At 37.9% G+C, this 26,970-nt stretch overlaps 1 protein-coding gene across 1 annotated transcript in view; it reads left to right on the top strand.

Moving 5' to 3' along the window:
- Positions 1–26,970, top strand: part of LOC121731689 — a 131,241-nt gene that overhangs the window by 79,427 nt on the left and 24,844 nt on the right. Inside the window, exons 56-93 of the mRNA XM_042121262.1 lie at positions 5,675–5,989; positions 6,748–7,068; positions 7,184–7,498; positions 7,578–7,907; positions 7,984–8,292; positions 8,394–8,696; positions 8,858–9,493; positions 9,574–9,885; positions 9,977–10,309; positions 10,534–11,139; positions 11,225–11,848; positions 11,932–12,237; positions 12,352–12,681; positions 13,154–13,453; positions 13,539–13,844; positions 13,927–14,565; positions 14,643–14,957; positions 15,050–15,376; positions 15,456–15,749; positions 15,933–16,238; positions 16,368–17,000; positions 17,135–17,452; positions 17,882–18,205; positions 18,411–18,713; positions 18,825–19,133; positions 19,225–19,851; positions 19,940–20,254; positions 20,783–21,112; positions 21,221–21,517; positions 21,607–21,912; positions 22,093–22,728; positions 22,829–23,458; positions 23,541–23,852; positions 23,944–24,873; positions 25,060–25,374; positions 25,693–26,028; positions 26,141–26,440; positions 26,566–26,871. Coding sequence (XP_041977196.1) covers positions 5,675–5,989; positions 6,748–7,068; positions 7,184–7,498; positions 7,578–7,907; positions 7,984–8,292; positions 8,394–8,696; positions 8,858–9,493; positions 9,574–9,885; positions 9,977–10,309; positions 10,534–11,139; positions 11,225–11,848; positions 11,932–12,237; positions 12,352–12,681; positions 13,154–13,453; positions 13,539–13,844; positions 13,927–14,565; positions 14,643–14,957; positions 15,050–15,376; positions 15,456–15,749; positions 15,933–16,238; positions 16,368–17,000; positions 17,135–17,452; positions 17,882–18,205; positions 18,411–18,713; positions 18,825–19,133; positions 19,225–19,851; positions 19,940–20,254; positions 20,783–21,112; positions 21,221–21,517; positions 21,607–21,912; positions 22,093–22,728; positions 22,829–23,458; positions 23,541–23,852; positions 23,944–24,873; positions 25,060–25,374; positions 25,693–26,028; positions 26,141–26,440; positions 26,566–26,871 — 15,054 coding nt within the window. The remainder of the gene's footprint in view (positions 1–5,674; positions 5,990–6,747; positions 7,069–7,183; positions 7,499–7,577; positions 7,908–7,983; positions 8,293–8,393; positions 8,697–8,857; positions 9,494–9,573; positions 9,886–9,976; positions 10,310–10,533; positions 11,140–11,224; positions 11,849–11,931; positions 12,238–12,351; positions 12,682–13,153; positions 13,454–13,538; positions 13,845–13,926; positions 14,566–14,642; positions 14,958–15,049; positions 15,377–15,455; positions 15,750–15,932; positions 16,239–16,367; positions 17,001–17,134; positions 17,453–17,881; positions 18,206–18,410; positions 18,714–18,824; positions 19,134–19,224; positions 19,852–19,939; positions 20,255–20,782; positions 21,113–21,220; positions 21,518–21,606; positions 21,913–22,092; positions 22,729–22,828; positions 23,459–23,540; positions 23,853–23,943; positions 24,874–25,059; positions 25,375–25,692; positions 26,029–26,140; positions 26,441–26,565; positions 26,872–26,970) is intronic.

Raw genomic sequence — 26,970 nt, forward strand, 5'->3', positions numbered from 1 at the left:
GACACCACCGTATTCCTAGGCATAACGCTGGATTGTAAGTTACAATGGGGTCCACATATTGCGAAACTGGCAGATAAGCTTAGTTCTGCAGCATATGCTGTTAAAAAAATTCGTGAAATCACTGATGTAGAGACCGCGCGATTAGTTTACTTTAGCTACTTTCATAGCATAATGTCTTACGGCATCCTCTTGTGGGGAAACGCGGCGGACATTAATACAATATTTGTGCTGCAGAAGCGAGCTATTCGTTCTATTTATAAGATGTCGTCTTTGGAATCTCTAAGAGAAAAATTTAAAGAAATAAGAATTCTGACCGTCACATCTCAATACATTTTGGAAAATCTCTTATATGTTAGAAAGAACATAAATATTTTCAAAAAGAAAAGTGATAATCATAATGTAAATACTAGAAATAAGAACAAGTTAGCAATACCAATGTTCAGACTAGCCAAAATAAGCAAATCCTTTAAAGGCCAATGTATACGCCTATACAATAAAATCCCAGAAAATGTTCAAAATCTACCTTTAAACAAATTTAAAAAAGCAGTTAAAGAACGTTTGTGTGCTAAAGCGTATTATAAAGTCAATGATTTCTTCGAGGACAGCACACCTTGGGAATAGGGTGGCTCCATGCAGGTTACTTTTCTTTTAATTTTGTTACATAGCTGTAAGCCATAACATTGTAATTTTCCATTTTTTTTTTGCAAAAGATGGCCCCGTGCGAGTTTCTTACGCCGGTTCTTCTCGGCGGGGTAGTTCCCGAACCGGTGGTAGGCAACGTAGTTTCTTCGTTCGACTTTCAAAAAGTGTATCATGATACCCATTTTGAATAAAAAGATATTTTATTTTTATTTTATTTTAACAATGTTAGGTCGTGTACCCTTCGACCAGATGCTAACAAAAGGATTGCTGCTGTTCTACGGGATGTCTCGAACAAATTATCCTGGTAATTAGAGTTAGAAAGCCAATGAAAGACAATTTCTGGGTCCCATATTTGAGTTCTTGGCTTATATGGCTGAGCTGAGGCAATAGCCTTAAGAACTTGCCGAATCAGCATATGGTCCTGACCATCTGGTTCTAATTTACAAAATGTAAATATGGCAGATTTATGCACTAAGATCGTATTGTATGCTAATTTCTCGTTTAAATGTAAATGTGCTAGAAATCTAGCTAAATGTTCAGGTTTTGGTTTATACATATTCAGACAATATCTATTGCACCACTCTTGCCATCTCTTAATTGCAGGAAAATAAGTTTCTAGAGTAGATTGTCTCCAACTTGATGTTAATAATTGTTGTTCTGGTTCTGACCACCCAGAGATAGTTTCACCCCACCTCCAACTAACCAAGCTTGTAGGTTTAGCTGGTTCACCTCCTGTGGTGGTAGGCCTGTTGTTATATCCACCAGGCTCTTTGAGAGCCTCTCTATTTCTACAGGCGGCTCTAGGGCTCGTGCCCGTATATCCGTCAGCCAGAATGTTTTTTCCCAAAGTGGTGTTATATATATTTGCCCCTGGCATTGTTCAGGTGGGTTAGTACACGAGGAATGAGGTTCGGAGGTGGGAATATCCAGCCCAACTGGAAGTCCCATTTTTGACTGAATGCATTTGAGAATAGTGCTGACCGATCTCTGCCGTCTAGCGACACGTAACTTCTGACCACGTTTGAGTCTGCAGACGCGAATAGGTCGACGTCTGGGGTGCCCCAACGATGAAATAGCCTGTTTGTTGCAGTAGGCAGAAGGTGCCATTCCGCTTGATGTCGCCTCCTCGAGAGACGGTCGGCTGTGTAATTGTATCTCCCCGGGAGATATTGAGCTGATAGGAGTATGTTCCATTTGTTTGTCAATTTCAGCAATTTGCATGTCAGGCTGAGCAGGCTCAGGGAGTGTGTACCTCCCTCCTTTCGGATATACGCTACTAACCTGCGATTGTCGGACTGAACTAAGACATGTGCGTTCTGCAGTAATAGGGCTTGACTTCGAATCGAAGCATATACTGCGAACAGCTCTTTCCAATTCGAGTGCCTCTTCCTTTGATCTCTCGTCCATTTTCCCGACATTAGCTTCTCGTTCAATTGGGCTCCCCATCCTGTATCCGCTGCGTCGGTTGTCAAGTAGTGAGTATATGGGCGTGGATGCAACTCCGTGTTGCTGCTCACTGCCTTGAGCCACCACTTCAAGTCCATCTCGATCTTTGGGTGTATCTCCAGTTTTAATTTCTGGTTCTGTCTGAATCTTTTTAGGAAAATCTGGAGGTACCGACAGTGCAGGCGACCATTTGGAACCACCCAGTTGGCGAAATTTAGTTGACCTAATATTTTTTGTATCTGGACTAGATTGCAAACTCTCTTTCTTAATATATTTGAGATGGCATTTTTTATCTTTCTTGATTTTTCTGGTGCAAGGAACATACAGTTTTCCTTCGTGTTCCAGGTGATCCACAGGTACTCCAACTGTTGGGTTGGTTTCCAGATTGACTTCTGATCGTTTATTTGCCAGCCTAAGTCCTCCAAAATCTTTCTGGCTACCGCAGCCTGTAAGACTAGCCTGGTCGAGTCCTGGTTGACCAGTAAGAAATCGTCTAAATAAATTAGAGTTCTTATACCCCTGGCCCGTAGGATTTCCGCAATCCAATTTGTTACTGAGGCAAAAGTGCGGGGAGCTGATGATAGCCCAAATGGGAGGGCTGTCATCTGGAATAACTTGCCCTTGAATGAGAGTCTTAGGTAACACCGGTGGGTCTCCGAGACAGGGATATGGAAATATGCGTTTGAAATGTCTATTTTCACTATCCAATCCCCTAACTGTAGGAACTCTGGTACCGATGTGTGTGAAATCAGTTAGAACTTTCTTGTGTGAATATATTGGTTTAATCCTCTCAAGTCGAAGATTGGTCTGAGGCCTCCACAGGTTTTCCTTACTAAAAATATATTTGATAAAAAACTCGGGGTCATGCACCTTACTGGTTCCAGAACACCCTGTTCTATTAAGGTCTGAATCATTTGGGTCATTTCCGGTGAAGTTCTTGTGCTGTATAGATCTAACAACTTCTTGGAGGGGTAGTTCAGAGGAGGTTTGTTTGCAAAAGGGATCCCTGTACCCGAAATAATTTTCAAGATAAACTTGTTCGCCTTCATTTTTCCCAGGCTGCTATCTTCTTCTGTAGGCAGCCTGCTCTGAACTCCCCTTTTAGTGTTTGCAGGTCATTTGTTTGAACAAAAGGAACCTCCTTTAGTTGGTTTTCCCTTTATGACTTTCTTAGATTTTTTATTGCTTTTGTCAGCGTTACTATGTTTTGGCTGTGAATATTGCCTATAACTTAAAGACTGAGGGGCCACCTGAGACGTTCGCCGTTCAGATGAAGAATATGAAACTCTCTTTGATTTCAAGTATGTAGGGGCATTAAGCCACATCTGAGTCCCGCCCTGGGCTTGAATTATTGATGCCAGTGAGGTCTTTTCAAATAAGTTTTGAGCACTTGGTGGTATTTTTTTAAAGCATTGCGAAGTACCTCATTAGGAACCCGAGATATAATCCTATCTCTTCTAATTTCTATACACTCAGCTCTTTTACCACTAAGTACTTGAATTAATTGTTCTGTGTGCTTAAAAATTGGAGATTTGTGATAAGGATTCAAATTTCTCAAAAAAACTATTTGCATTTAATTCTGTAGGTGAATTAGTTGCCCACTCAACTAAGGACTGTAAGTTATTTTTAATAAGTTCCTTTTGTTCTAATAAGCCAATTGTTAAGCCAGCCATTACTCTCTCTGATCCTGCTAGTAAATCTTTTCCCTTACTAAACTGAATAAGTTCCGGATTTATATCCAACTCTGTAAACCCCGGACTAGCTATTAGGGCCTGAAGAGCATTGTGATATCTAACATCCTTCCAGCTCTGTGAGCCAAAACGCTGGATCTTATTTAGAACATTAACATACTTTTGTGGGGCTGTTTTTAATGTCAAGTTGCTATCAGTCGTGGTTTCAACTTCGCCTAATTCGAGTCGCCTAATATTACAATTACTAACAGGTTTCTTCAAGAAGTCATCTGAGGAATTGTCGTTATCTAATCCCTCCGCAGAAGGAGGCAATTGTTGCAAAGGAGAGCCTTGAGCAGCATTAGGCATTGGTACCTGAGTTACGTAGTTTTGGACCAAATTAGTGAGGTTATTCACATGGTCTATTAAAGCTTCTAATTTATCATACCTCGGTTCCTTATTTGGTGGGTGCGAGAACTCAGACTCTGAATCAGAAGATTCAGAGCTCGACGAGCTCGAAGGTCGCGTCGGTGAATTCGGTGTTTGATCCGCCCTTTCCTTGTCACTCATGATTTGGAAAAAGCACTTAACCACATATATATATATATATATATATATATATATATATATATATATATATATATATATATATATATATATATATATATATATATATATATATATATATATATATATATATATATATATATATATATATATATATGCACTTAGCACACCGAACTCAGTAATATCACGTAATATTCAATATTTGGCGCAAATAAACACGAAATTTTACTGAAATGTCAAGCGAAAAAAAATTTTGGCGGTAAACTGTTCATGTTTACAAAACGCTATTACAAGAGTCCAAGCTAGTGTTGCCAAAAACATATTAGCTGAAACAATGGACAGGGGTGGCAGACAGATAAATTTGTCAGTAAGTAAAGACAATAAAGGTAAGTTTACAAACGCAATCTTCATATCGACGCTGTGTTTATGTGAAAACACATAATATTATAATTTTGAAAAAAAAAAACGCCTTTTTGTAGTGAAGTTTTCGAATGTGTTTGTGGCACGAATTTGAAATCGTGATTTAAGTAAATATTATATATAAAACTTTCTGTAAAATAAGAAATATACGCAATGGTGTATTAGGTAACTAAAAGAGTGAAATTATTATTTTTAACAAAAAATTAAAACCGACTTCCAAGGTAAAAACAATAATAACATCCTTATAATATGAACTAAACAGTATTAAATAATTTTTCCTATCTAATAGTGCCTTTTTTCGAATTCGGCTAAACCTCAACTAATTCTGTACTCAATCTTCATCATTTTGAAGTCGGTACCAGATAGCTGAATCTTCAATTCTCTGACAGAATATTTGAAATTTTTGGAACTGGCACCGACTTCAAAATTATTATTATTAAAAAGGCACTACACAGATAGGAAAAATTATTTATAAATTAATAGGCAAGCATAGTAAAGCCATGGGCAAGCCCGTAACTTTCAGTTAAGAAGAAGAAAAAAGCTTTAAAGCCCATTTGCTGCTACTTAGTGATTTGGGCATACCAATCAGCGTGTTAGACATAGTTTAGATACCAACAACACAACAAAGCCTCAATTTAAAAATAACTGTCCGACTATTATTATAAGGATCAATATATCCAAATTTGGCCGGAAGGTTTAATAATTGCACCCAGTATAAGCCTAATTATATTTTGTGCAAAATTTATTGAAAACTAATGTCATGGTGTTTATTGCCTAACTCCTCCAAAACGACTACACCTATTTTGATGAAATTCTGTGTGCTTAATGCTTATCGGGTTCATTTTACAACATCCGTCCTTAGAGGATGACTACATTTTTACACCCTACAAGGAACTTAAAAATAGTTTCACAAATAATTTATATTTTAGCAGTCAATATGGACCCAATAGATCCTTGCCAACCATCACCATGTGGACCAAATTCAATATGTGTCAAAACGGGAGAAACACCAGCTTGCAGTTGCCAACCAGGATTTATTGGGTCTCCACCAAACTGCCGCCCAGAATGTACAATTAGTGCTGAGTGTCCCGCTGCACTTGCTTGTATCGGGCTGCAATGTAAAAACCCTTGTTCTCAAGCTTGTGGTCCCGGAGCTATTTGTTCCGTTGTTGACCATCGGGCCACATGTGCTTGTGAGCAAGGACTAGAAGGAGATCCATTCCAGGGATGCTCGTTACCAAAAGGTAAGATATTTCATTACTTAATCTTCAAAAAGAAATGCAATAACATATTGTGTTTTTGTAATATTATACATGTACGTCTTAACTATGAACCTGGTTGAAAAAAGACATCTGGTACATGAAATCATTTGAATTTTAGATTTGAAGGTAAAAAACAGACAAAAGACAGATCAAATAATAATTTATTATCATTGTGACATAAATTATAACTAGCGATTAACCCTTTGCTTGGCAAAGCGTTAATTTTTATGCTATTTTAAATTTTATGTGCTTTCTCAAATAATATAGATTCGCCTTACATGAGACACTAATTTAAAATAAATTTCTGTAGTATATTTTGACTTTGTTGCGGTCAGGTGACCATGCCCACCTTTCTGCATGAAGGTCATTCTATTATTACAGAATTTATTACAGCGCTTATAAAACAAAACGTGAAATGTGGTATAGTTTAATAATTTAGTATTACTGAGTGCTTTACAGGGATCGTAACTTTATATAACTTTATGTGAAATTAATGCCTTGCTTGTGATTGGAGCACGCGGAGATAACAAAGCACTTACAGCATAAGCTTAGGCCGTTCCTGAAGCGGCTGCTTCTGGATAGGCGGATAAACAGCGATTTCGGCGACGTCGCGAAGTCATTTAACGTCACCGAGTGCGGTAAGCTTCGACTAACGCTTCGGAGCAAGGAAGTGCTTCTTCGGTGAATATTTTTTAACGGTGAGTGATTTTTACTTTATTTCTTTTTTAATCACATTTCAGCTCCTCAAATTTTCGAATACTTGAATCCTTGCGAACCATCACCATGTGGCATGAATGCTGAATGTAAAATACAAGGAAATGCTGGATCTTGCACATGTTTACCCGATTATTTTGGTGATCCTTATCAGGGCTGTAGGCCTCAATGTTTATCCGATGCTGATTGTCCATTACTCTTAGGTTGCTATAAGAATAAATGTATTGACCCATGCCCAGGAGTATGTGGCTATAACGCAGATTGCTTTGTTACAAATCATAAACCAAGTTGTAATTGCAAAGTGGGCTATACAGGCAATGCTCTTTCAATGTGTTCTCTAATACGAGGTAAGTGTAAGCAATTAAACCTGATATTACATTAATAAAATACGAAAGCATTATTAAGCATATTATAATATTTACCAAATCATTGAATACATTAACGCGTATCTACGAATTTCAGGTGATAGTATTACGGTTATTAACGTTTGTAATCCGTCGCCGTGCGGTGTTAACGCACTGTGTAAAGAAGTAAATAATCAACCAGTTTGCTCGTGTCTAACCAACTACATAGGCGCACCTCCAAATTGCAAACCAGAATGTGTTGTTAATTCTGAATGTAAGCGAAATAGAGCATGTGTTAACAACAGATGTATCAATCCTTGTCCTAAACCATGCGGCACAAACACTGAATGTAAAGTTATAAATCATAGCCCAGTATGTTCATGCCGACAAGGATATTCTGGAAATCCATTTACAGCATGTAGTCAAATATTGCGTGAGTATTCTTGCATATTCTGTACTAGATGATATTATATTCACTTAAGATTCTTAATATGTAATGCTTTTTTTAACAGAAATTACTACAAGTATTACGCCTTCAACCGATCCTTGTAACCCATCACCGTGCGGTCAATATGCTGAATGTCGTAATATAAACGAGTTAGCATCATGTTCTTGTTTGCCAAACTATCTTGGTTCACCTCCATATTGTAAACCAGAATGTACAATTAATTCCGACTGCCCAAATGACCAAGCATGTGTAGCAGAAAAGTGCAGAAATCCTTGTGACGGTGCTTGTGGCATTAATGCAAATTGTTTTGTTAGTAATCACATACCAGTTTGCTTATGCTCTGAAGGATATACCGGCGATCCATTTAGGCAATGTATCACGAAACCAATAAAAGGTAATTTCGCACTATTTAAGGACACTTCTTTTAACAGACTTTTTGGAACAATCCCTTAATAAAATAATTGTTTTAGATACTATACCCGAAACACCAAGTAATCCTTGTGTGCCCAATCCATGTGGACCTAACGCTGAATGTAACAGTGGTATATGTACATGCATATTTGATTACCACGGTGATCCATACTTAGGCTGCCGACCGGAATGTGTGCACAATTCAGAATGTTCTCAAGATAAGAGCTGTCAAAAACACAGATGTGTCAATCCTTGCTTAGGCACCTGCGGAGTAAATGCTATTTGTGATGTGCATAATCATATACCAATGTGTGTTTGTCCCAAGGGAATGAATGGGAATGCATTTGTTGAGTGTAGACCCACTACAGGTATATATTTAAATATTATGAAAAGTAAAATATATCGCGAGATTCATTACTGTAAACAATTTTGACTGAATAACATTATATTTTTGCATTTACTTTTCCAGTTGTGAATGTGAATCCTTGCAATCCTTCTCCTTGTGGACCAAACAGCCAGTGTCGGACAACTAACGGTCAAGCAGTCTGTTCCTGTCTTCCTGGCTATAGAGATAGTCCACCAACTTGTAGACCAGAATGTGTTGTTAGCTCCGAATGTCCGTTGAAGGAAGCATGTCAAAATCAAAAATGTATTAATCCATGTGTAGGTGCATGTGGTATAGCAGCTATATGCGATGTAATTAATCACAACCCAGTTTGTACTTGTCCACAATCATTTACTGGTGACCCATTTGTCAGGTGTATAGTTATCGGTAAGTAATATTAATTCACTAACGGCTTGAAGTCTATACTTAATAGAATGCCCTTACAGGAAAGAACAATGTGTTATTATGCTTAGACAATTGTTATGAAATAAAGATATTATATTTTCTTTACTACTTCCCTATTTCCAATAAATTGAACTTTTTTACAGTTGACTCGACGCCCACAAGAGATGTTTGTGATCCATCGCCATGTGGTCCAAATTCGATTTGTCGAATATCTGGGGAAAGCCCTGTATGCGCTTGTCAAGCTGATTATAAGGGATTACCACCTAACTGCAGACCAGAATGTATTAGCAACAGTGAATGTGATTATAATTTGGCATGCTTTAATCAAAAGTGCACGGATCCATGTATAGGAACTTGTGGAATAAACGCTGAATGTAGAGTTGTGAGCCATTCTCCTATGTGCATATGTGCAAGCGGCTATACAGGTGATCCCTTCTCACAATGTATTCCCCAGAATTTAGAACTTATTGAAGTATTAAATCCATGTAGTCCAAGTCCGTGCGGATCGAATGCAATATGTAAAGAGAAAAATGGTGTTGGCGCATGTCAGTGTTTAGATGATTACTTTGGTAATCCCTATGAAGGATGCCGACCTGAATGTATCGTTAATTCTGATTGTCCTCTTAATCGCGCTTGTTCGAGGATGAAATGTGTTGATCCTTGTCCTGGAATTTGTGGACCAAACGCAATGTGTTTAGTAAATAATCACCTGCCAAATTGCATATGCCAATCAGGATATACAGGAAATCCATTTAGTCATTGTAGTTTGATGATCGAACGTGAGTATTTAGCGCAAAAATTTCTCGGCTTGTATTTTTAAACCTGTGTTTTGTTTTTTACTAAACTCTATTTTTTTTAGCCGTACTTGTAGCAAAAAATGTATGCAATCCTTCACCATGTGGAGCAAACTCACAATGCAAAGAAATAAATGGTCAGGCAGTTTGCTCTTGTTTGCCTGACTTTATCGGTGCTCCGCCGAACTGTCGTCCAGAATGTGTAGTTAGTTCAGAATGTTCGTCAGAACTTGCTTGTATCAACCAAAAGTGCTTAAATCCATGTATAGGAAATTGCGGAGAGAACGCTTACTGTAACGTCATCCATCACAGTCCTATTTGCGTTTGTAAGCAAGGATTAACTGGAAATCCGTTTACAAAATGTTACCCTATAAAAGGTATATATATTGAAAGATAACTATCTAATAACTATATATTAATAAAATTATATTATACAATGTTATAATACAAACAAATATATTTTTTTAGTATTTGCCACAATCCAAGAGCCTGTAACGGATCCTTGTTTACCATCACCATGTGGATTGTATGCTGAATGTAGGAATATTGGCGGTTCTCCGTCCTGTGCCTGTTTGCCAACCTACTTTGGAAACCCACCGAATTGCCGTCCTGAGTGTACGATCAATTCAGAATGTCCAAGCAACAAAGCATGTTTAAACGAAAGATGCCAAGATCCATGTGCAGGTGCCTGTGGTGTGAATGCTAGATGTGATGTCTTTAACCACATTGCTCAATGTAGCTGCAACGAACAGTACAGAGGTGATCCGTTCGTACAATGTACTTTAGTAACGAGCGATGAAGGTTTGTATTAATATTTACCTAACATATACAAAGATCTCCTATCAAATCATTTATGTCACAACTCACAAGATATTTCAAATCATGTATCATGATCAAAGACTTCTGTTTAAACTTAAATAGAAGTTTTTGATCATGATATCATTATATGATATATTTCTTTGTCCACGTAAAAAATAGATGTATCAAATATTTAATAATAATTAATAAGTATTGAATGCTTTCAGAGCACGATGTTGTAGACCTATGTAACCCATCACCTTGTGGATCGAATACTTTATGCAACAATGGAGAATGTAAATGTCTGCCTGAATATTTTGGAGATCCTTACTTTGGATGCAGACCAGAGTGTCTTCTGAACAACGATTGCTCAGCAAATAAAGCTTGTATAAGAAATAAGTGCATAGATCCATGTATAAACACATGCGGAAAGCAAGCTTTGTGTCAAGTATATAATCATATCCCGATGTGCACTTGCTTACCAGGACATTCGGGAAATGCTTTTCTGGAATGTAGGAAAATACAGGTGACGGAAACTATAAACCCTTGTAACCCTTCACCGTGTGGCCCTAACAGCCAATGTCGAGAAATTAACGGACAGGCTATATGCACATGTTTGCCGGATTATAAGGGAGCGCCACCTACATGCAGACCTGAATGTACAACGAGCGCTGAATGTGCACTGGATAGAGCTTGCTCTAGTCAAAAATGTATCAATCCGTGTGTTGGAAATTGCGGTATTGGTGCGCATTGTCAAGTAATAAATCATAACCCAATATGTTCATGTCCACCGGAACTTACAGGCGATCCTTTCGCTAGATGTGTTGCAAAAGGTACTTATTTAATTTTATTTTTAAAGTAACATAACAATATTTTAGAACCAATATTCTGTAAAGAGAAAATACTTTCTTCTTTCAGATATAACGCCACCAGTTTACATCAATCCATGTGAGCCATCTCCTTGCGGTCCAAATTCAATCTGTAAAGAGATATCAGGTTCACCATCTTGTGCCTGTATAGAGAATTACGTTGGTAGCCCACCAAACTGTCGACCAGAATGTATCACAAATTCTGAGTGTCCTAATGATAAGGCATGTATTAATCAGAAATGCAAAAATCCTTGCATCGGTTCCTGCGGAAATCAAGCTGAATGTAGAGTGGTTAGTCATGCGCCGCAATGTATTTGTCCAGTTGGATACACTGGGGATGCGTTCATAGAATGTCGAATAATAGATGTCCCTCTAACACCATGTTCACCGTCCCCATGTGGTCCAAATGCAATATGCAAAGAGTTAGGCGCTGCTGGATCATGCGTATGTATGGCAGATTATATAGGAAACCCTTACGAGGGCTGTCGACCAGAGTGTGTAGTTAACTCAGACTGTGCTATGAATTTAGCATGTATTCAAAGTAAATGCAAAAACCCTTGTAACAATATTTGTGGACGAAACGCAGTTTGTAATGTTGTCAATCACACGCCACAATGTGAATGTATCTCTGGACTTATCGGTAATCCATACCAACAATGTACAGAACGGCCAGGTTTGTATTTCATTGATTTTTATTTTTATGAATCAAATGATTATCAAATGATATTAGTATTAATCAAATGATTTTTTACACAGCAATATCAGTGACGAAAAATCCATGCGCACCTTCTCCTTGCGGACCAAACAGCATTTGCAAAGTGACAAACGATCAGGCGGTATGCACATGTGATACAGGCTACTTAGGATCACCACCATCTTGCCATCCAGAATGCGTTGTGAGCTCAGAATGCTCCCAGCAACAAGCTTGTATAAACAAAAAATGCGTAAATCCCTGTGAAGGGGTATGCGGTTTAAACACTGAATGCAAAGTAATTAATCATAGCCCGATTTGTACTTGCCGGACGAAATACACGGGTGATCCGTTTAGTCGGTGTCATCAAAGTAAGTCAATAAGAAAATTATCTGTATTTGTATAAAGTAAATATTTAATTAATTTATAATATTTAAAATTGATGTTAAGAAAAAGCTCATATTTTTGTTTCTTCTATATTTTAGTTCCTCTTGCAATAGAAGCCGTGCCTAGTAATCCATGTCTTCCATCACCTTGTGGACCTTTTTCGATATGCCGTGAAGTTGGAAGTACACCATCTTGTTCTTGTATGCCCGAATACACTGGAAGCCCACCGAATTGCCGTCCAGAATGCACCATTAATAGCGATTGTTCTAGTGATAAAGCGTGTATTAACGAGAAGTGTGTCAATCCGTGTCCTGGCTCTTGCGGTGTAAATGCTGAATGTCATGTCCAGAACCATGTATCAATTTGTTCATGCTACGATGGATATTCAGGCGATCCGTTTAATAGGTGTTCTGTTAAACCAGTAAAAGGTAAAAAAAATTATATACCTACTAGTCTAGTAATGTTAGAGAAAACGATTCTTGAGTAACAGCCTGGGGACAGACAAACAGACGGACAGACAACGGAGTTTTAGTAATAGGGTCCCGTTTTTAGCCTTTGAGTACGGAACCCTAAAAATATAAGTTTATACCAGACCTTCTGATTTGACTGGTCCAATTCAAATTCCTTATTCCTTTCAAGTTTAAATTTTATTTATTATACACACATACTAATAACTTGATCTGTGCTACACATGTATACACACATACTAATAACTTGATGTGTGTGTCACTTCACATTCTACTGTACACACAATCTACAAAAATCACTTCCTCAATCCTCACTTAGCGTAATAATATCAGATCTTATTAGATTTGTTGGAAAGGTGTTAATGTGATAATAAGTTGACCAGACTTTTTATAGTGGGTGAAACGAGTTAAATTATACAATATTTTATTTAAGATCCTGTTCCAACGGATTCCTGCAATCCTTCACCATGTGGGGCTAACGCAGTTTGCGATAATGGTCAATGTTCATGTTTACCGGAATACAACGGTGACCCTTATTTTGGTTGCCGACCAGAATGTACTATCAGTGCAGAATGCCCAATGAACAAAGCATGCGTGCAACAACGTTGTGTCAATCCGTGTACTAACACTTGTGGCAGAAATGCCCTATGCGAAGTGGTTATGCACATGGCCATATGTACTTGTCCTCAAAAGATGACTGGAAATGCCTTCATTCAATGTGAGCCAATCAAAGGTAATAGTCGTTTTATGTAATGTAACATTTTTTTTCAAATTTATTTACATTCATAACGTTATTTTTAAAATTTTATATTTTTTAGATATACCAGAGAGGAATCCATGTTTACCAAGTCCTTGTGGAGCTTTCAGTCAATGCCGAGAATACAATAAACAGGCAATTTGTTCATGTTTACCGGGTTATCGGGGATCACCACCGTCTTGTCGTCCGGAATGCGTCGCAAGTTCTGAATGCCCGTCGAATAAAGCTTGCAGTAATCAGAAATGCGTAGATCCATGTCTGGGAGCTTGTGGAACCAAATCAATATGTCAAGTTATTAATCATAATCCTATTTGCTCCTGCGAATCAGGAATGACTGGCGATCCATTTACGAGATGCGTGGCTATTGGTATGTTTAATAATTCTTATCAGTTTTACAGACACATAAACAGGCCCTTGGAATAAAATTTCTAAATTTTTATATTTTTTAGTTGCCGTTGAGCCGTCAGTCAATGCAAATCCCTGCTTGCCGTCGCCATGCGGACCTAACTCGATTTGCCAAATAAGTCAGTCTGAAACACCGTCATGTCAATGTATGGCAGATTTTGTTGGTTCACCACCAAACTGCCGCCCGGAATGTATTTCAAACAGTGAATGTGCCCCACAACTAGCGTGTATAAATAAAAAGTGTCAGAACCCTTGTAATCAAGCATGTGGATTAAACGCAGAGTGTAGGGTGGTTAGTCATACTGCAACATGCGTTTGTCCTGAAGGGTACAGTGGCGATGCTTCAATTCAATGTACCGTCAATGCTTTAATAATCCAAGAAACCTTAACACCTTGTTCACCTTCGCCATGTGGACCAAACGCTGATTGCAGGGAACAATCTGGCGCTGGGGCTTGTATTTGTCAAAGGGGATACTTTGGAAACCCCTACGAAGGTTGTCGTCCAGAATGTTTAGTGAATTCTGATTGTCCCAGTAATAGAGCTTGTACAAGAAACAAATGCATAGATCCTTGTTTGGGCACCTGTGCTATAAATGCTGATTGTCAAGTTGTTAACCACTCGCCGTTATGTACCTGTCGATCTCAATATACCGGCGATCCATTTACAATTTGTGCCATTATACGTAAGTATCAGTATTAGTTTATGAGTTATGAAATTATGTTTTAAGAGTGGTTTTTAACAAGACATTTTTTATTGTAGAACAAGAAGAAATACAAATAAATCCTTGCCAACCATCACCGTGTGGTCCAAATAGTCAGTGTAGGGTTTCTAATTCACAAAGTGTTTGCTCTTGTTTGCCCGAGTATCGCGGCTCTCCTCCAAATTGTAGACCGGAATGCGTTGTAAGCACGGAGTGTTCAGCTGATAAAACTTGCAAGAATCAAAAATGTATTTCGCCATGTCCTGGTACATGCGGTCAGAATTCTGAATGTAGAGTTGTCAATCACAGCCCAATATGTACCTGTAAAGATAAATATACAGGCGATCCCTTCTCTAATTGCTTTAAGATACAACGTAAGTAGATAGTTTTAATCAACATGTAAATATTTATTTTTTTATGTATTAAAGTTTAATTTTTTTAACATAAATGTGTACTCGCCATATAGATCCTGTTCAAATAACGCCGGAAAGAAATCCATGTCAGCCTTCACCTTGCGGACCGAACTCTATTTGCCAAGACCACAATGGTATTCCTTCGTGCTCTTGTTTGCCTAACTTCGAAGGTAATCCGCCTAATTGCCGCCCCGAATGCACAATTAATGAAGATTGTTCTGGAGATTTGGCGTGCATAAATCAAAAGTGTAAGAATCCTTGTCCCGGGTCGTGCGGAATCAATGCAGAATGTCATGTTATAAAGCATATTGCTGTTTGCACCTGTTCAGAAGGATATACTGGAAATGCCTTTACAACATGTAATCTTTTACCGCCAAAAGGTAAACAATCTTCTTTATTATTTTAATTAGGTAATGTTTACGAAATTATTTTTAATTTTCTAATACATATCTATTTTAGTTCAAGATGACCCGTGTAACCCTTCCCCTTGCGGCGCAAATGCGGAATGTTTTTCTGGCGAATGTAAATGTCTACCTGAATTCTTCGGTGACCCATACAATGAATGCCGGCCGGAATGTGTGCAAAGTTCTGAATGTGAACGGGATAAAGCATGTATTTCTAACAAGTGTCAAAATCCATGCCCCGGTACCTGTGCAACAACGGCTATTTGTAATGTGATAAATCACATACCTATGTGCAGTTGCCCTGAGCGCATGACTGGTAATGCGTTTGTAGAATGCAGAGTTATTTCAGGTAAAAAACTTTAATATTTACACTGCCTGGCGAAAACGTTAATTTTATACACTACAATTTAGTGCCTACTTATTATTTATATTACAAATATTATTGTACCAACGCCAGTCAAATATTCAATTATATTCCAGTACAACATTTCTGAATAAATATTGCAATGTTGCATTAAAATTTGTCTTTCAGAACCACTTGTCACAAACCCTTGTCAGCCCTCTCCGTGTGGGCCTAACAGTCAATGCAGAAGTATAAATGGACAAGCTGCATGTTCTTGTGCTCCAAACAATATCGGTGTACCGCCGACATGTCGTCCTGAATGTACAATAAGTGCCGAATGTACATTAGCTGAAGCCTGCAGCAACCAGCGATGCATAAATCCGTGCATAGGTGCATGTGGTGTGAATGCCGAATGCAAAGTGGTCAACCATAACCCAATTTGTACTTGCCCGCCATTATTTACGGGAGATCCGTTTAATAGATGCATAAGACAACGTAAGTATTTTTATACAACTACATATTAAGTATCTGTATATATAAAAAAAGTTAAGAATGTTTGCTATTTTCGTTTTGTCGATGAAATAAATCTATATAATAATGCAATTTGCATTTACTTTATTTTAGCTGAAAAAATACCAGAACCAATTGATGTTTGTTCACCCTCTCCATGCGGACCTAATTCTTTATGCAAGGAAATCAACAAAGTACCATCATGTACATGCATAGATGGATTCCAAGGTCAACCACCGTATTGTAGACCAGAATGTACCAGTAATGAAGAATGCTCTACAACTTTGTCATGCGTTAATATGAAGTGTGTGAATCCATGTGAAAATGTTTGCGGTTCTAATGCACTTTGTACAGTAGTCAGCCATTCTCCTATATGTACATGTGCTCCTGGTTTTACTGGCGATCCATTCTTTGCCTGCGCTCAAGAATTTTTACAAACGGAGGTTATTTCCACTCCTTGCTCACCGTCGCCTTGTGGTGCCAACGCCTTGTGCAAAGAGAAAAACAATGCCGGATCGTGTACTTGCTTTGAAGGTTACCTGGGCAATCCCTATGAGGGATGTAGACCCGAATGTGTAGTCAATACTGATTGTCCTTCTAACAAAGCCTGTGTTAATAATAAATGTAAAGATCCATGTCCGGGAAGTTGCGGTATACAAGCCACATGTCAAGTAGTAAACCATTCTCCCCGTTGTACCTGTTTGAGCGATTATACTGGCGATCCATTTAGGTATTGTGTATACCAAGGTGTGTAAAGTTTACTGCTAATCCATATTTTCTCCTTCTTTTTTTACTTAAGTTATTAATGTAATTAAAATAAAATTCCTTATATAAAATAACAATAAGCACCAATCGCTTAATTATTATTTGTGTTTTTGTAGAAACACCATTAGTTGCGAATGTAGACGTTTGTTACCCATCGCCGTGCGGACCAAATAGCCAATGTCGTGAAGTCAATAATCAAGCAATATGCTCATGCTTGCCGGAATACTTTGGGACACCACCCAACTGCAGACCAGAGTGTCTTGGTAGCTCGGAATGTGCGCAAGATAAAGCTTGCATAAATAACAAGTGCACAAATCCTTGTCCAAAACCCTGCGGTAGAAATACCGATTGCAAAGTTATTGGTCATAGCCCGATATGTTCCTGTAAAAGGTCATTCACTGGAGATCCATTCACTCTGTGCACCCTTATACAATGTAAGTACAATGATTTCTCTGATGTATTTAAAATTTTATCTTCTCTTATATATAAAATTCTCGTGTCATAATGTTAGTTACCGTACTCCACCGAAACGGCTTTACTGATCTTTACCAAATTTTATATGCATATTCGTAGGCATATTCAGTAGGTCTGAGAATCGGCTACTGGGTACTTTTTATATTAATATTGTGCATTTTGGATTAAATATTTCGATTTGATGATCCTAAAATATATGGATTGTTCTATTTGTAGGACAATGTTACTGTTAAATTATATAAATATTAACCTATCAATATACAAAAAATAAGCTGGTTAGTAATCTTTTTTAGGGTTTCGTAGTCCTAAAACGGAACCCTAACTTTGGAGTGTTGATAGGTTAATATTTATATCTCAAACAGCCGTAATATAATATGACGTTTTTTTAGATGAAGCACCACCTGCTGTTCGAGATCCATGCATACCATCACCTTGCGGTCCAAATGCTATATGCCGAGATATCGGGAATACTCCGTCCTGCTCTTGTTCTCCAAACTTTATAGGAAGTCCACCAAACTGCCGTCCGGAATGTACCATTCATTCGGATTGCCCAAGTGACAAAGCTTGTATAAATACTAAGTGTCAAGACCCCTGTCCTGGTTCTTGCGGGATATTGGCGTCATGCAACGTACTCAATCACATACCAATTTGTACTTGTATTGAAGGGCACGTCGGTGATCCATTCACTATTTGTAGACCACAACCATTAAACGGTAAATATACGCTTTTTTAAACGAAGCTAATATAACGTTTTGTAAAATATTTCCCTATTTGGTCATGCACTATTAGTTTCTACCTTTTTTCTGCTGTCTGCAAAAAAGTTGTCTATGTAACCAAGTTAAATTATGAAACACATTTTACAAACAGTTTTTCTAAAAATGTTTAACATGTTTATATATTATCTTTTATTTTCTTCAGTGGAACCAGTGATAACGGACGCATGTAGTAATGTAAGATGCGGATCTAATGCTGAGTGCATTAATGGACAATGTCAATGCTTGCCTGAATACCATGGTGATCCCTATTATAGCTGTCGACCAGAATGCATATTTAGTACAGATTGCGATGAAAAGAAAGCATGTGTTCAAAGACATTGTGTAGATCCATGTATTGACACTTGTGGATTAAACGCTGTTTGCCAAGTAGTAAATCATATACCTATGTGCAGTTGTCACGATGGGTTCACAGGAAACGCATTTGTAACCTGCAATCCAATTAAAGGTAAGATAACCCCAACATCTTACAAAATACATATAATATAATAAATACATATAATATATTAAGCAAGAGCGTGTCAGGACACGGCTTATTAAAGTTGAAAATTTGTTTCAGTACCTACTGTGGAACACACATGTAGCACGGCAATTTGTGGTCCTAATAGTCAATGTCGTGAAATTAATGGGCAGGCAGTTTGTTCGTGCATGCCGACATATTTGGGAGTACCGCCGGCATGTAGGCCGGAGTGTGCTGTAAACTCCGAATGTCCACAAAATAAAGCATGCATCAAACAAAAGTGTGTCAACCCATGTGTCGGTGCGTGTGGAATAAGAGCAACGTGTGAAGTAATAAATCATAATCCGATATGTGCTTGTCCTTATACCCATACCGGCGATCCATTTGTTAGCTGCGTGTATATTGTTGGTAAGTATTTTACATTTCATAAATAATTATGCCTACAAGTCTTTTTTTTTTTTGCTATGATAAATTATTATTGGTTCATTCAATATTTTAGATGTACCACCTGTAACAGTCAATCCCTGTCAGCCTTCACCATGTGGCCCAAACTCTTTGTGTCAAGAAATAAATGGCAATCCTTCATGTACTTGTTTGCCGGAATTTAAGGGAGAGCCTCCATACTGTAGGCCAGAATGTATAAGCAATAGCGAGTGTCCACCGCTCTTAGCATGCATTAATCAGAAATGCAAAGACCCTTGCATTAATACTTGCGGCGTGAATGCAGAATGTAGGGTAGTCAGCCATTCTGCGATGTGTGTATGTCCGACTGGATATACAGGAGATCCGTTCGCACAGTGTTCCTTACAGACAATAGTTGAGAATTTAACTCCATGTTCACCGTCACCGTGTGGCTTAAATGCTATTTGCAAAGAACAAAATAAGGTCGGCTCATGCACTTGCGCTGAAGGATATTTCGGGAACCCATATGACAGCTGCCGACCCGAGTGTATCAGCGATTCTGACTGTCCCGGAAACCAAGCTTGTATTGGCATCAAATGTCAAAATCCATGTCCAGGCAAGTGTGGTTTAAATGCTGAATGTGCGACAGTTAACCATGCACCAATATGTAGCTGCATTAGCGGATATACTGGAGATGCATTTAGAAGGTGTAATCCAATACCTTGTAAGTATTATTACATCGTTTAAAATATTTTTTTACTTTACTGGGAAACATTTAACATAAAATTAATTTAAAAAAATATTATTTTCAGTGAAGGACAAGACGCCCACAAATATATGTTATCCGAGTCCTTGCGGACCAAACAGTCAATGCAAAGTTCTTAATGACCAAGCGGTTTGTAGTTGCTTACCAAACTTTATTGGTGAACCGCCAACATGTAAACCCGAATGCGTTTTAAATTCTGAATGTTCTTTCGATAAATCGTGTATAAACCAAAAATGCATAAATCCATGCCCAGGCCCATGCGGCCAAAAAACAGAATGTCGTGTTTTTAATCACAATCCAGTATGTAGCTGCTTACCAGGTTTAACTGGAGATCCATTCGTCAGGTGCTTCCCTAAACCAAGTAAGTAAATTTAAAAAATGCTCATGATATTTCCTATCTTTCCTAAGTGTCAGTCGTATGCGAAATTACTACAAGTAAATGTAGTGTTTGTAATTGTATAATTTTAAGTTACAATTGTAAATTTTATTTTAAAAAGATTAATTTTTTTCTCACTTTTTTGGTAAAAAGTGGGACCCCGTGCGAGTTTCTTACGCCGGTTCTTCTCGCCGGGATAGTTCCCGAACCGGTGGTAGGCACCATTAGCATCAACGTTCTGAAAGTATTTGTTACAAATCTATTCGGAAATAAAACAATTTTTATTTTTATTTTTTTTATTTTAATCAATCAGAGGCTCACGAAAATTATGCGTGCGTGTAGGCGAATTGTAGCAGGCGACATCGATTTATGTACAAATAGTGCTTTATAAGTTTTCATTATTTCTTCCACTAAGTTGCTTTATAAGTTTTCATAATTTCTGACCGTATCAACGCATAATGTCAATGAAAAAATAATGTAGTTTTAAAATATGGCTCATTTGTCTATTTGCAGTTGAACAACAACAAATTAATGAATTTTTTGATCCATGCGTTCCTTCACCCTGTGGCAACAACGCTGTATGTAGAAATGTCAACGAACAACCATCTTGTTCATGTCTACCGAACTACTTTGGTAGCCCACCAAACTGTAGACCAGAATGTACAACAAATCAAGATTGCCCCAGTTCATTAGCATGCGTAAACGAGAAATGTCGCAATCCTTGCTCTGGTGCTTGTGGTCAACATGCGAATTGCTTCGTAATAAACCATCTTGCTATTTGTGCTTGTACAGAAGGTTTTAAAGGAGATCCATTTACAGGGTGCACGCCTCAACCGATTGAAGGTATAATATATTGTGTTTTCTTGTTTAGTATAGTTTTTTTCTTGGTGGTATTCATATAGTATTTTACTTTTTTTCTATTTTAAAAAATATATACTTATATTCCGACAGATGTTCCAATTGATTTATGTAATCCTTCACCATGTGGCTCCAATACTGAGTGTAATGAAGGCAGTTGCACCTGTCTTCAAGATTACCATGGAGACCCCTACGTGGGATGCAGACCGGAATGTTTAATAAGCACAGATTGTCATCAATATCAAATATGCTCTAACAAAAAATGCATAAATCCTTGTCCGGACACTTGCGGAAGTGGTGCCAAGTGTGAAGTTGTAAACCATATACCTATGTGCAGTTGTCCTGATGGATTTACCGGTAATTCATTCGTAGCTTGCACACCAGTTCAAGGTATGTATCTCTAAATATATTTTTAAGTTTTTAAATATAATTTACTATATTAGAGTGGTGCCAAATTGTAAGAGCTTATTTTTTTTCAGCTCAAATAGCATCAAATCCTTGTAATCCGAGTCCATGTGGACCAAATAGTCAATGTCGTGAAATAAATAACGTAGCTGTTTGCTCCTGTGTACCTGGATTTTCTGGCAACCCCCCAGCGTGTAGACCCGAATGTACGACAAGCAGTGAATGTCCCTTACATAAGGCTTGTAATAACTACAAGTGCATAAACCCATGCGTAGGAGCATGTGGTTCCAATGCTTTGTGTGAAGTTGTGAATCATAATCCGATTTGTACTTGTCCAAATGATTACACAGGAGATCCATTTACTAGATGCGAACCGAAAAGTAAGTTCTTAAATACTTAGTCGAATTATAACTGTACTGGCCAAATATCAAGCTAGAATATTATTAAATCATAGTCATTATTTTTTACTATACTACTATTTAGTAACTGTCTAACTAACTTTTTTATAAAATAATTAATTATTTACAAGGATAGCTACTTAATTAAATATTATTTTTTAGGACTTGAAATAATACAACAAGTGAATCCCTGTACGCCATCACCATGTGGACCGAACTCTATTTGCCAATCTATAAATGAACTGCCTTCTTGCTCCTGTATGCCAGAATTTATTGGGGCTCCGCCAAACTGTCGTCCTGAATGCACGAGTAACAGCGAATGTCCTAATCATAAGGCATGCATAAACAACAAATGCTCTGACCCATGTGTGTCTGCCTGCGGTTCGTTGGCACAATGTCGAGTTGTCAGTCATACACCAAATTGTGTCTGCCCACCCGGTTACACAGGAGATCCTTTTGTAGTTTGTAGAGAACAACCTGTTTTAGCAATAGAGCACGTAACACCTTGCACGCCATCGCCATGTGGAAGTAATGCTATTTGCAAAGAACGTAATAGCGTTGGTTCTTGCGTATGTTTCCCAGGATATTTCGGTAATCCTTATGAAGGGTGTCGTCCAGAATGTGTTGTAAACACTGATTGTCCTTCAAACAGAGTCTGTCAACAAAATAAATGCCGGGATCCTTGTCCTGGCACTTGTGGTCTCAATGCTCAATGTGATACTATAAACCACGCTCCAATGTGCATTTGTATATCTGGTTATACAGGCAATCCTTACCAATCTTGTGTCTTCATTCAAGGTATGCTTAAATTTTTACTTTGATAAATATTATTTTAGTAGTATTTTTTATCATTTTTTGTAAGAATGCAATTGCTTTTTAAACTTGTATTTTTTTTTAGCTGTAGAAGTTCCTACTGACCCATGTGCTCCGACACCATGTGGGCCCAATAGTTTATGTAAAGTAATAAACGAGCAAGCTGTATGTACTTGCAAACAAGATTATCATGGTACACCACCAAACTGCAGACCTGAGTGTGTTATAAGTGCAGAATGTCCAATAAACAAAGCATGCGTTAACAATAAATGCATTGATCCCTGCATTAATCAATGTGGACTAAATGCTAACTGCATCGTTATAAATCATAGTCCAATATGCAGCTGTAAAGATCGTTTTACTGGCGACCCGTTCTCTCGATGCTATCCTGTACTCTCACAACCACCAGTGGAAGTTCCTAAAAATCCATGTTCACCGTCACCATGCGGACTGTTTAGCGAATGCAGAGATGTTGGAGGGATACCATCTTGCACTTGTTTACAAGATTACTTTGGCGCACCACCAAATTGCCGTCCTGAATGTGTTATAAATTCAGACTGTTCAAGTAACTTTGCTTGCATTAACCAAAAATGTCGAGACCCCTGTCCTGGATCATGCGGCATTAATGCTGAATGCCATGTCAAGAATCACATTCCAATTTGCACTTGTTTTGAGAACTTTGTTGGGGACGCTTTTACGGAATGTAAGCTCCAAGGTAAATATTAATTATATTCAACTTTTTTGTTTCAATGGTATAACCACATTTCAGAATTATCATTAATATGTTTTTCTTTCAGATGAGCCAATTAAGGATGAAGTAGATCTTTGTAATCCTTCGCCATGTGGATTGAATGCCATTTGCAATGATGGTGTCTGTTCTTGTTTATCAGAATACCAGGGCGATCCTTACTTTGAATGTCGTCCCGAATGTGTCCTTAGTTCAGATTGTTCGCAAAACAAGGCTTGTTATAAAAATAAATGCGTCAATCCCTGCAATAGCAATGTTTGTGCTCCAAGCGCAATATGTGAGGTTATAAATCATGTGCCTATGTGTAGATGCCCAGAAGGAATGGCAGGAAATGCATTTGTTCAATGTGCAGAACGGGAAGGTATGTTGTTTTTTTCATTAAAAAATAAAACAACACCATAATGTATTATTATAATAATATTATATTAAGTATGTATTAACTATTTTTACAGTCGTGAGACCGGAGCCATGTACGCCCAGCCCATGTGGACCTAATAGTCAATGCCGTAATATTAATGGACAAGCAGTTTGTTCTTGCTTAATCGGATTTATTGGCAATCCACCATCATGCAGGCCTGAATGTATTGTCAGTACGGATTGTTTACCAGATGAAGCTTGTAGTAATAGAAAATGCATAAAGCCATGTTTTGGAGCTTGTGGCGTTGGGGCAAAATGTCAAGTTATTAATCATAACCCCATATGTTCCTGTCCAATTTCTTATACGGGAAATCCATTTATGAGATGCATTAAACAAGAATTCATCCCAGAACCAGTCAATCCTTGCATTCCATCGCCATGTGGACCTAATTCTATTTGCAAAGAGGTATCTGGCTCACCTAGTTGTTCATGTCAGACCGGTTATATCGGCGCACCGCCTTATTGTAAGCCAGAATGTATTTCCAATACGGAATGTCCAAATCACCGAGCTTGTATTAACCAGAAATGTGTAGATCCATGTATTGGAAGCTGTGGTTTGAATGCTGAATGTCACGTCATAAGTCATTCGCCATCTTGTACTTGTATTCAAGACTATACTGGCAATCCATTTATTGAATGTCACAGAATTCAAATAATCCAGGAAATAGCAACACCATGTTCACCATCTCCTTGCGGCGCGAATGCTGTTTGTAAGGAATTAAATAACGCAGGATCATGTACATGTTTGCCGGATTTCTTAGGAAACCCCTATGATGGATGTAGGCCAGAATGTCTTATAAACACAGATTGTCCATCGGATAAGGCTTGTCTTCAAAGCAAGTGCAGTAACCCTTGCCCCGGTGCGTGTGCGCCTAATGCTATTTGTCAAGTTGTTAACCACGCTCCATCTTGTTCTTGCAATCCTGGATATACTGGAGATCCTTTCCGATTTTGCACACCAAATCGTGAGTATATTTCCTTACTTGAATGTTTATATCTTGTATATTATTTTGTTTACCTGTATGTTATTATTGAATATGTACATGTTTATTGTTTATTCAAAAAATATTTTTTGTAAACTTATAAGCTGGCATATACACATTATATATGTATAACATACATGTTAATCGTTTTTTTATTATTTTTTTCAGAAATTGTAAACACTCCGATTGACATATGCCAACCATCGCCATGTGGGCCAAACAGCCGTTGCAAAGAAGTAAATAAGCAAGCGGTATGTTCTTGTATGCCAAATTTCATTGGGTCTCCGCCTGGCTGTCATCCAGAGTGTGTCATTAGTACAGAATGTCCAACAAATAAAGCGTGTATAAATCAAAGATGCGAGGATCCATGTGTCGGTGCTTGTGGAAGTAACACAGTTTGCAATGTCAATAATCACAGTCCGATTTGTAATTGTAAGTTAGGATACACTGGAGATCCATTTTCAAGATGCAACCCCATGCCACGTAAGTTTTAATCATATATGTATGATCTACTATTATTATAAGCAATTGAATATGTGAGTGGAAGAACCAGCTATGAGCTAAGTAACATTTTATAACAAAAGGACAAAACTTACTTACTTATTGCAAATATATTATCTGGCTATACATAAAATCCCTTTTTTTGATTTTAAATCATTTTCCCGGCCCTTAAGCCTCCATTTACGCAAAAAACAGTAATTTTTGAAACTGTTACTTATCTTCTTCATCCAATACGTCTTCAATTAAATTTCATCTTTAACTAAGTACTTATGTAAATATAAAAAAATATCATTTTTACAGCGCCAATAGCAAACGCTATACTGGAACCTTACACGAATCCCTGTGTGCCGTCACCTTGCGGGCCAAATTCTATATGTCAAGAAAGAGGCTCTATACCATCATGCACATGTATGCCAAATTTTGTCGGCAACCCACCAAATTGTAGACCAGAATGTGTAGTAAACTCTGAATGCCCTCCAACTAAAGCTTGTATGCGGCAAAAATGTCAAGATCCTTGCGTCGGATCATGCGGCATTAATGCTGAGTGTGCAGTTTCTAGACACACGCCACTGTGCACGTGTCCAGAGGGATATACCGGTGATGCATTTACATTATGCCTACTGAAACCGTCTAGTGGTATGTATTGCTTTACATATTATACCGTACATTCATATGTTAATGAAATTGTGGATGGATAGTGGTTTATTTTGAAACGAATTTTTATATCTCGATTTTTTATTATTTCAAGAACCAATTGAAACCGATCAATGTAATCCATCACCATGTGGTAGTAACGCCCAATGTAATGAAGGAGTATGCACTTGCATAGCTGAACACCAAGGAGATCCATACATAGGATGTCGTCCAGAATGCGTCTTGAGTATGGACTGTCCAAGAGACCGAGCTTGCATGAGAAATAAATGCGTCGACCCGTGTCCGGGTACATGTGGTACATCGGCAATTTGTGATGTAATCGACCATGTGCCTATGTGTAGCTGTCCTCAAGGAATGACAGGAAATGCTTTTTACAGTTGTCAGCCTATAAGAGGTGAGTGAGATAGATTTTATTTTAATACTTAAAAAGAGTATTACATAGTAATACTCTTTTTAAGTAATTTACGTAACATTCGCTAGTAGTTTACGTATTTTTACAAACTCAAATGTTTCATTTAGTTCCAGTTAATTTGAATCCATGTAACCCAACTCCATGCGGTCCTAACAGTCAATGTAAAGAGATCAATGGACAGGCAGTATGTACGTGTGCACCAAGGTTTGTAGGAAGCCCTCCATCGTGCCGACCAGAGTGTATTATAAGCTCAGACTGCGCACTTAACAAAGCTTGTAGTAATCAAAAATGCATTGATCCATGCAAAGGATCTTGTGGGGTAAACGCAAAATGTGAAGTTGTCAAACACAATCCAATATGCACATGTCCCCCCAAATATACTGGTGATCCATTCATAAGATGCGTGCCATATAGTAAGTATTACTTCTACTACTATTATTAATAATAATTACAAATATTAATATTATTACTTTTATTTACTAGTAATATGTAAAGTCATGGTAAGCTCATTA

The sequence above is a fragment of the Aricia agestis genome, chromosome 11 (genome assembly GCF_905147365.1).
Source record: "Aricia agestis chromosome 11, ilAriAges1.1, whole genome shotgun sequence".
Taxonomy (NCBI): domain Eukaryota; kingdom Metazoa; phylum Arthropoda; class Insecta; order Lepidoptera; family Lycaenidae; genus Aricia; species Aricia agestis.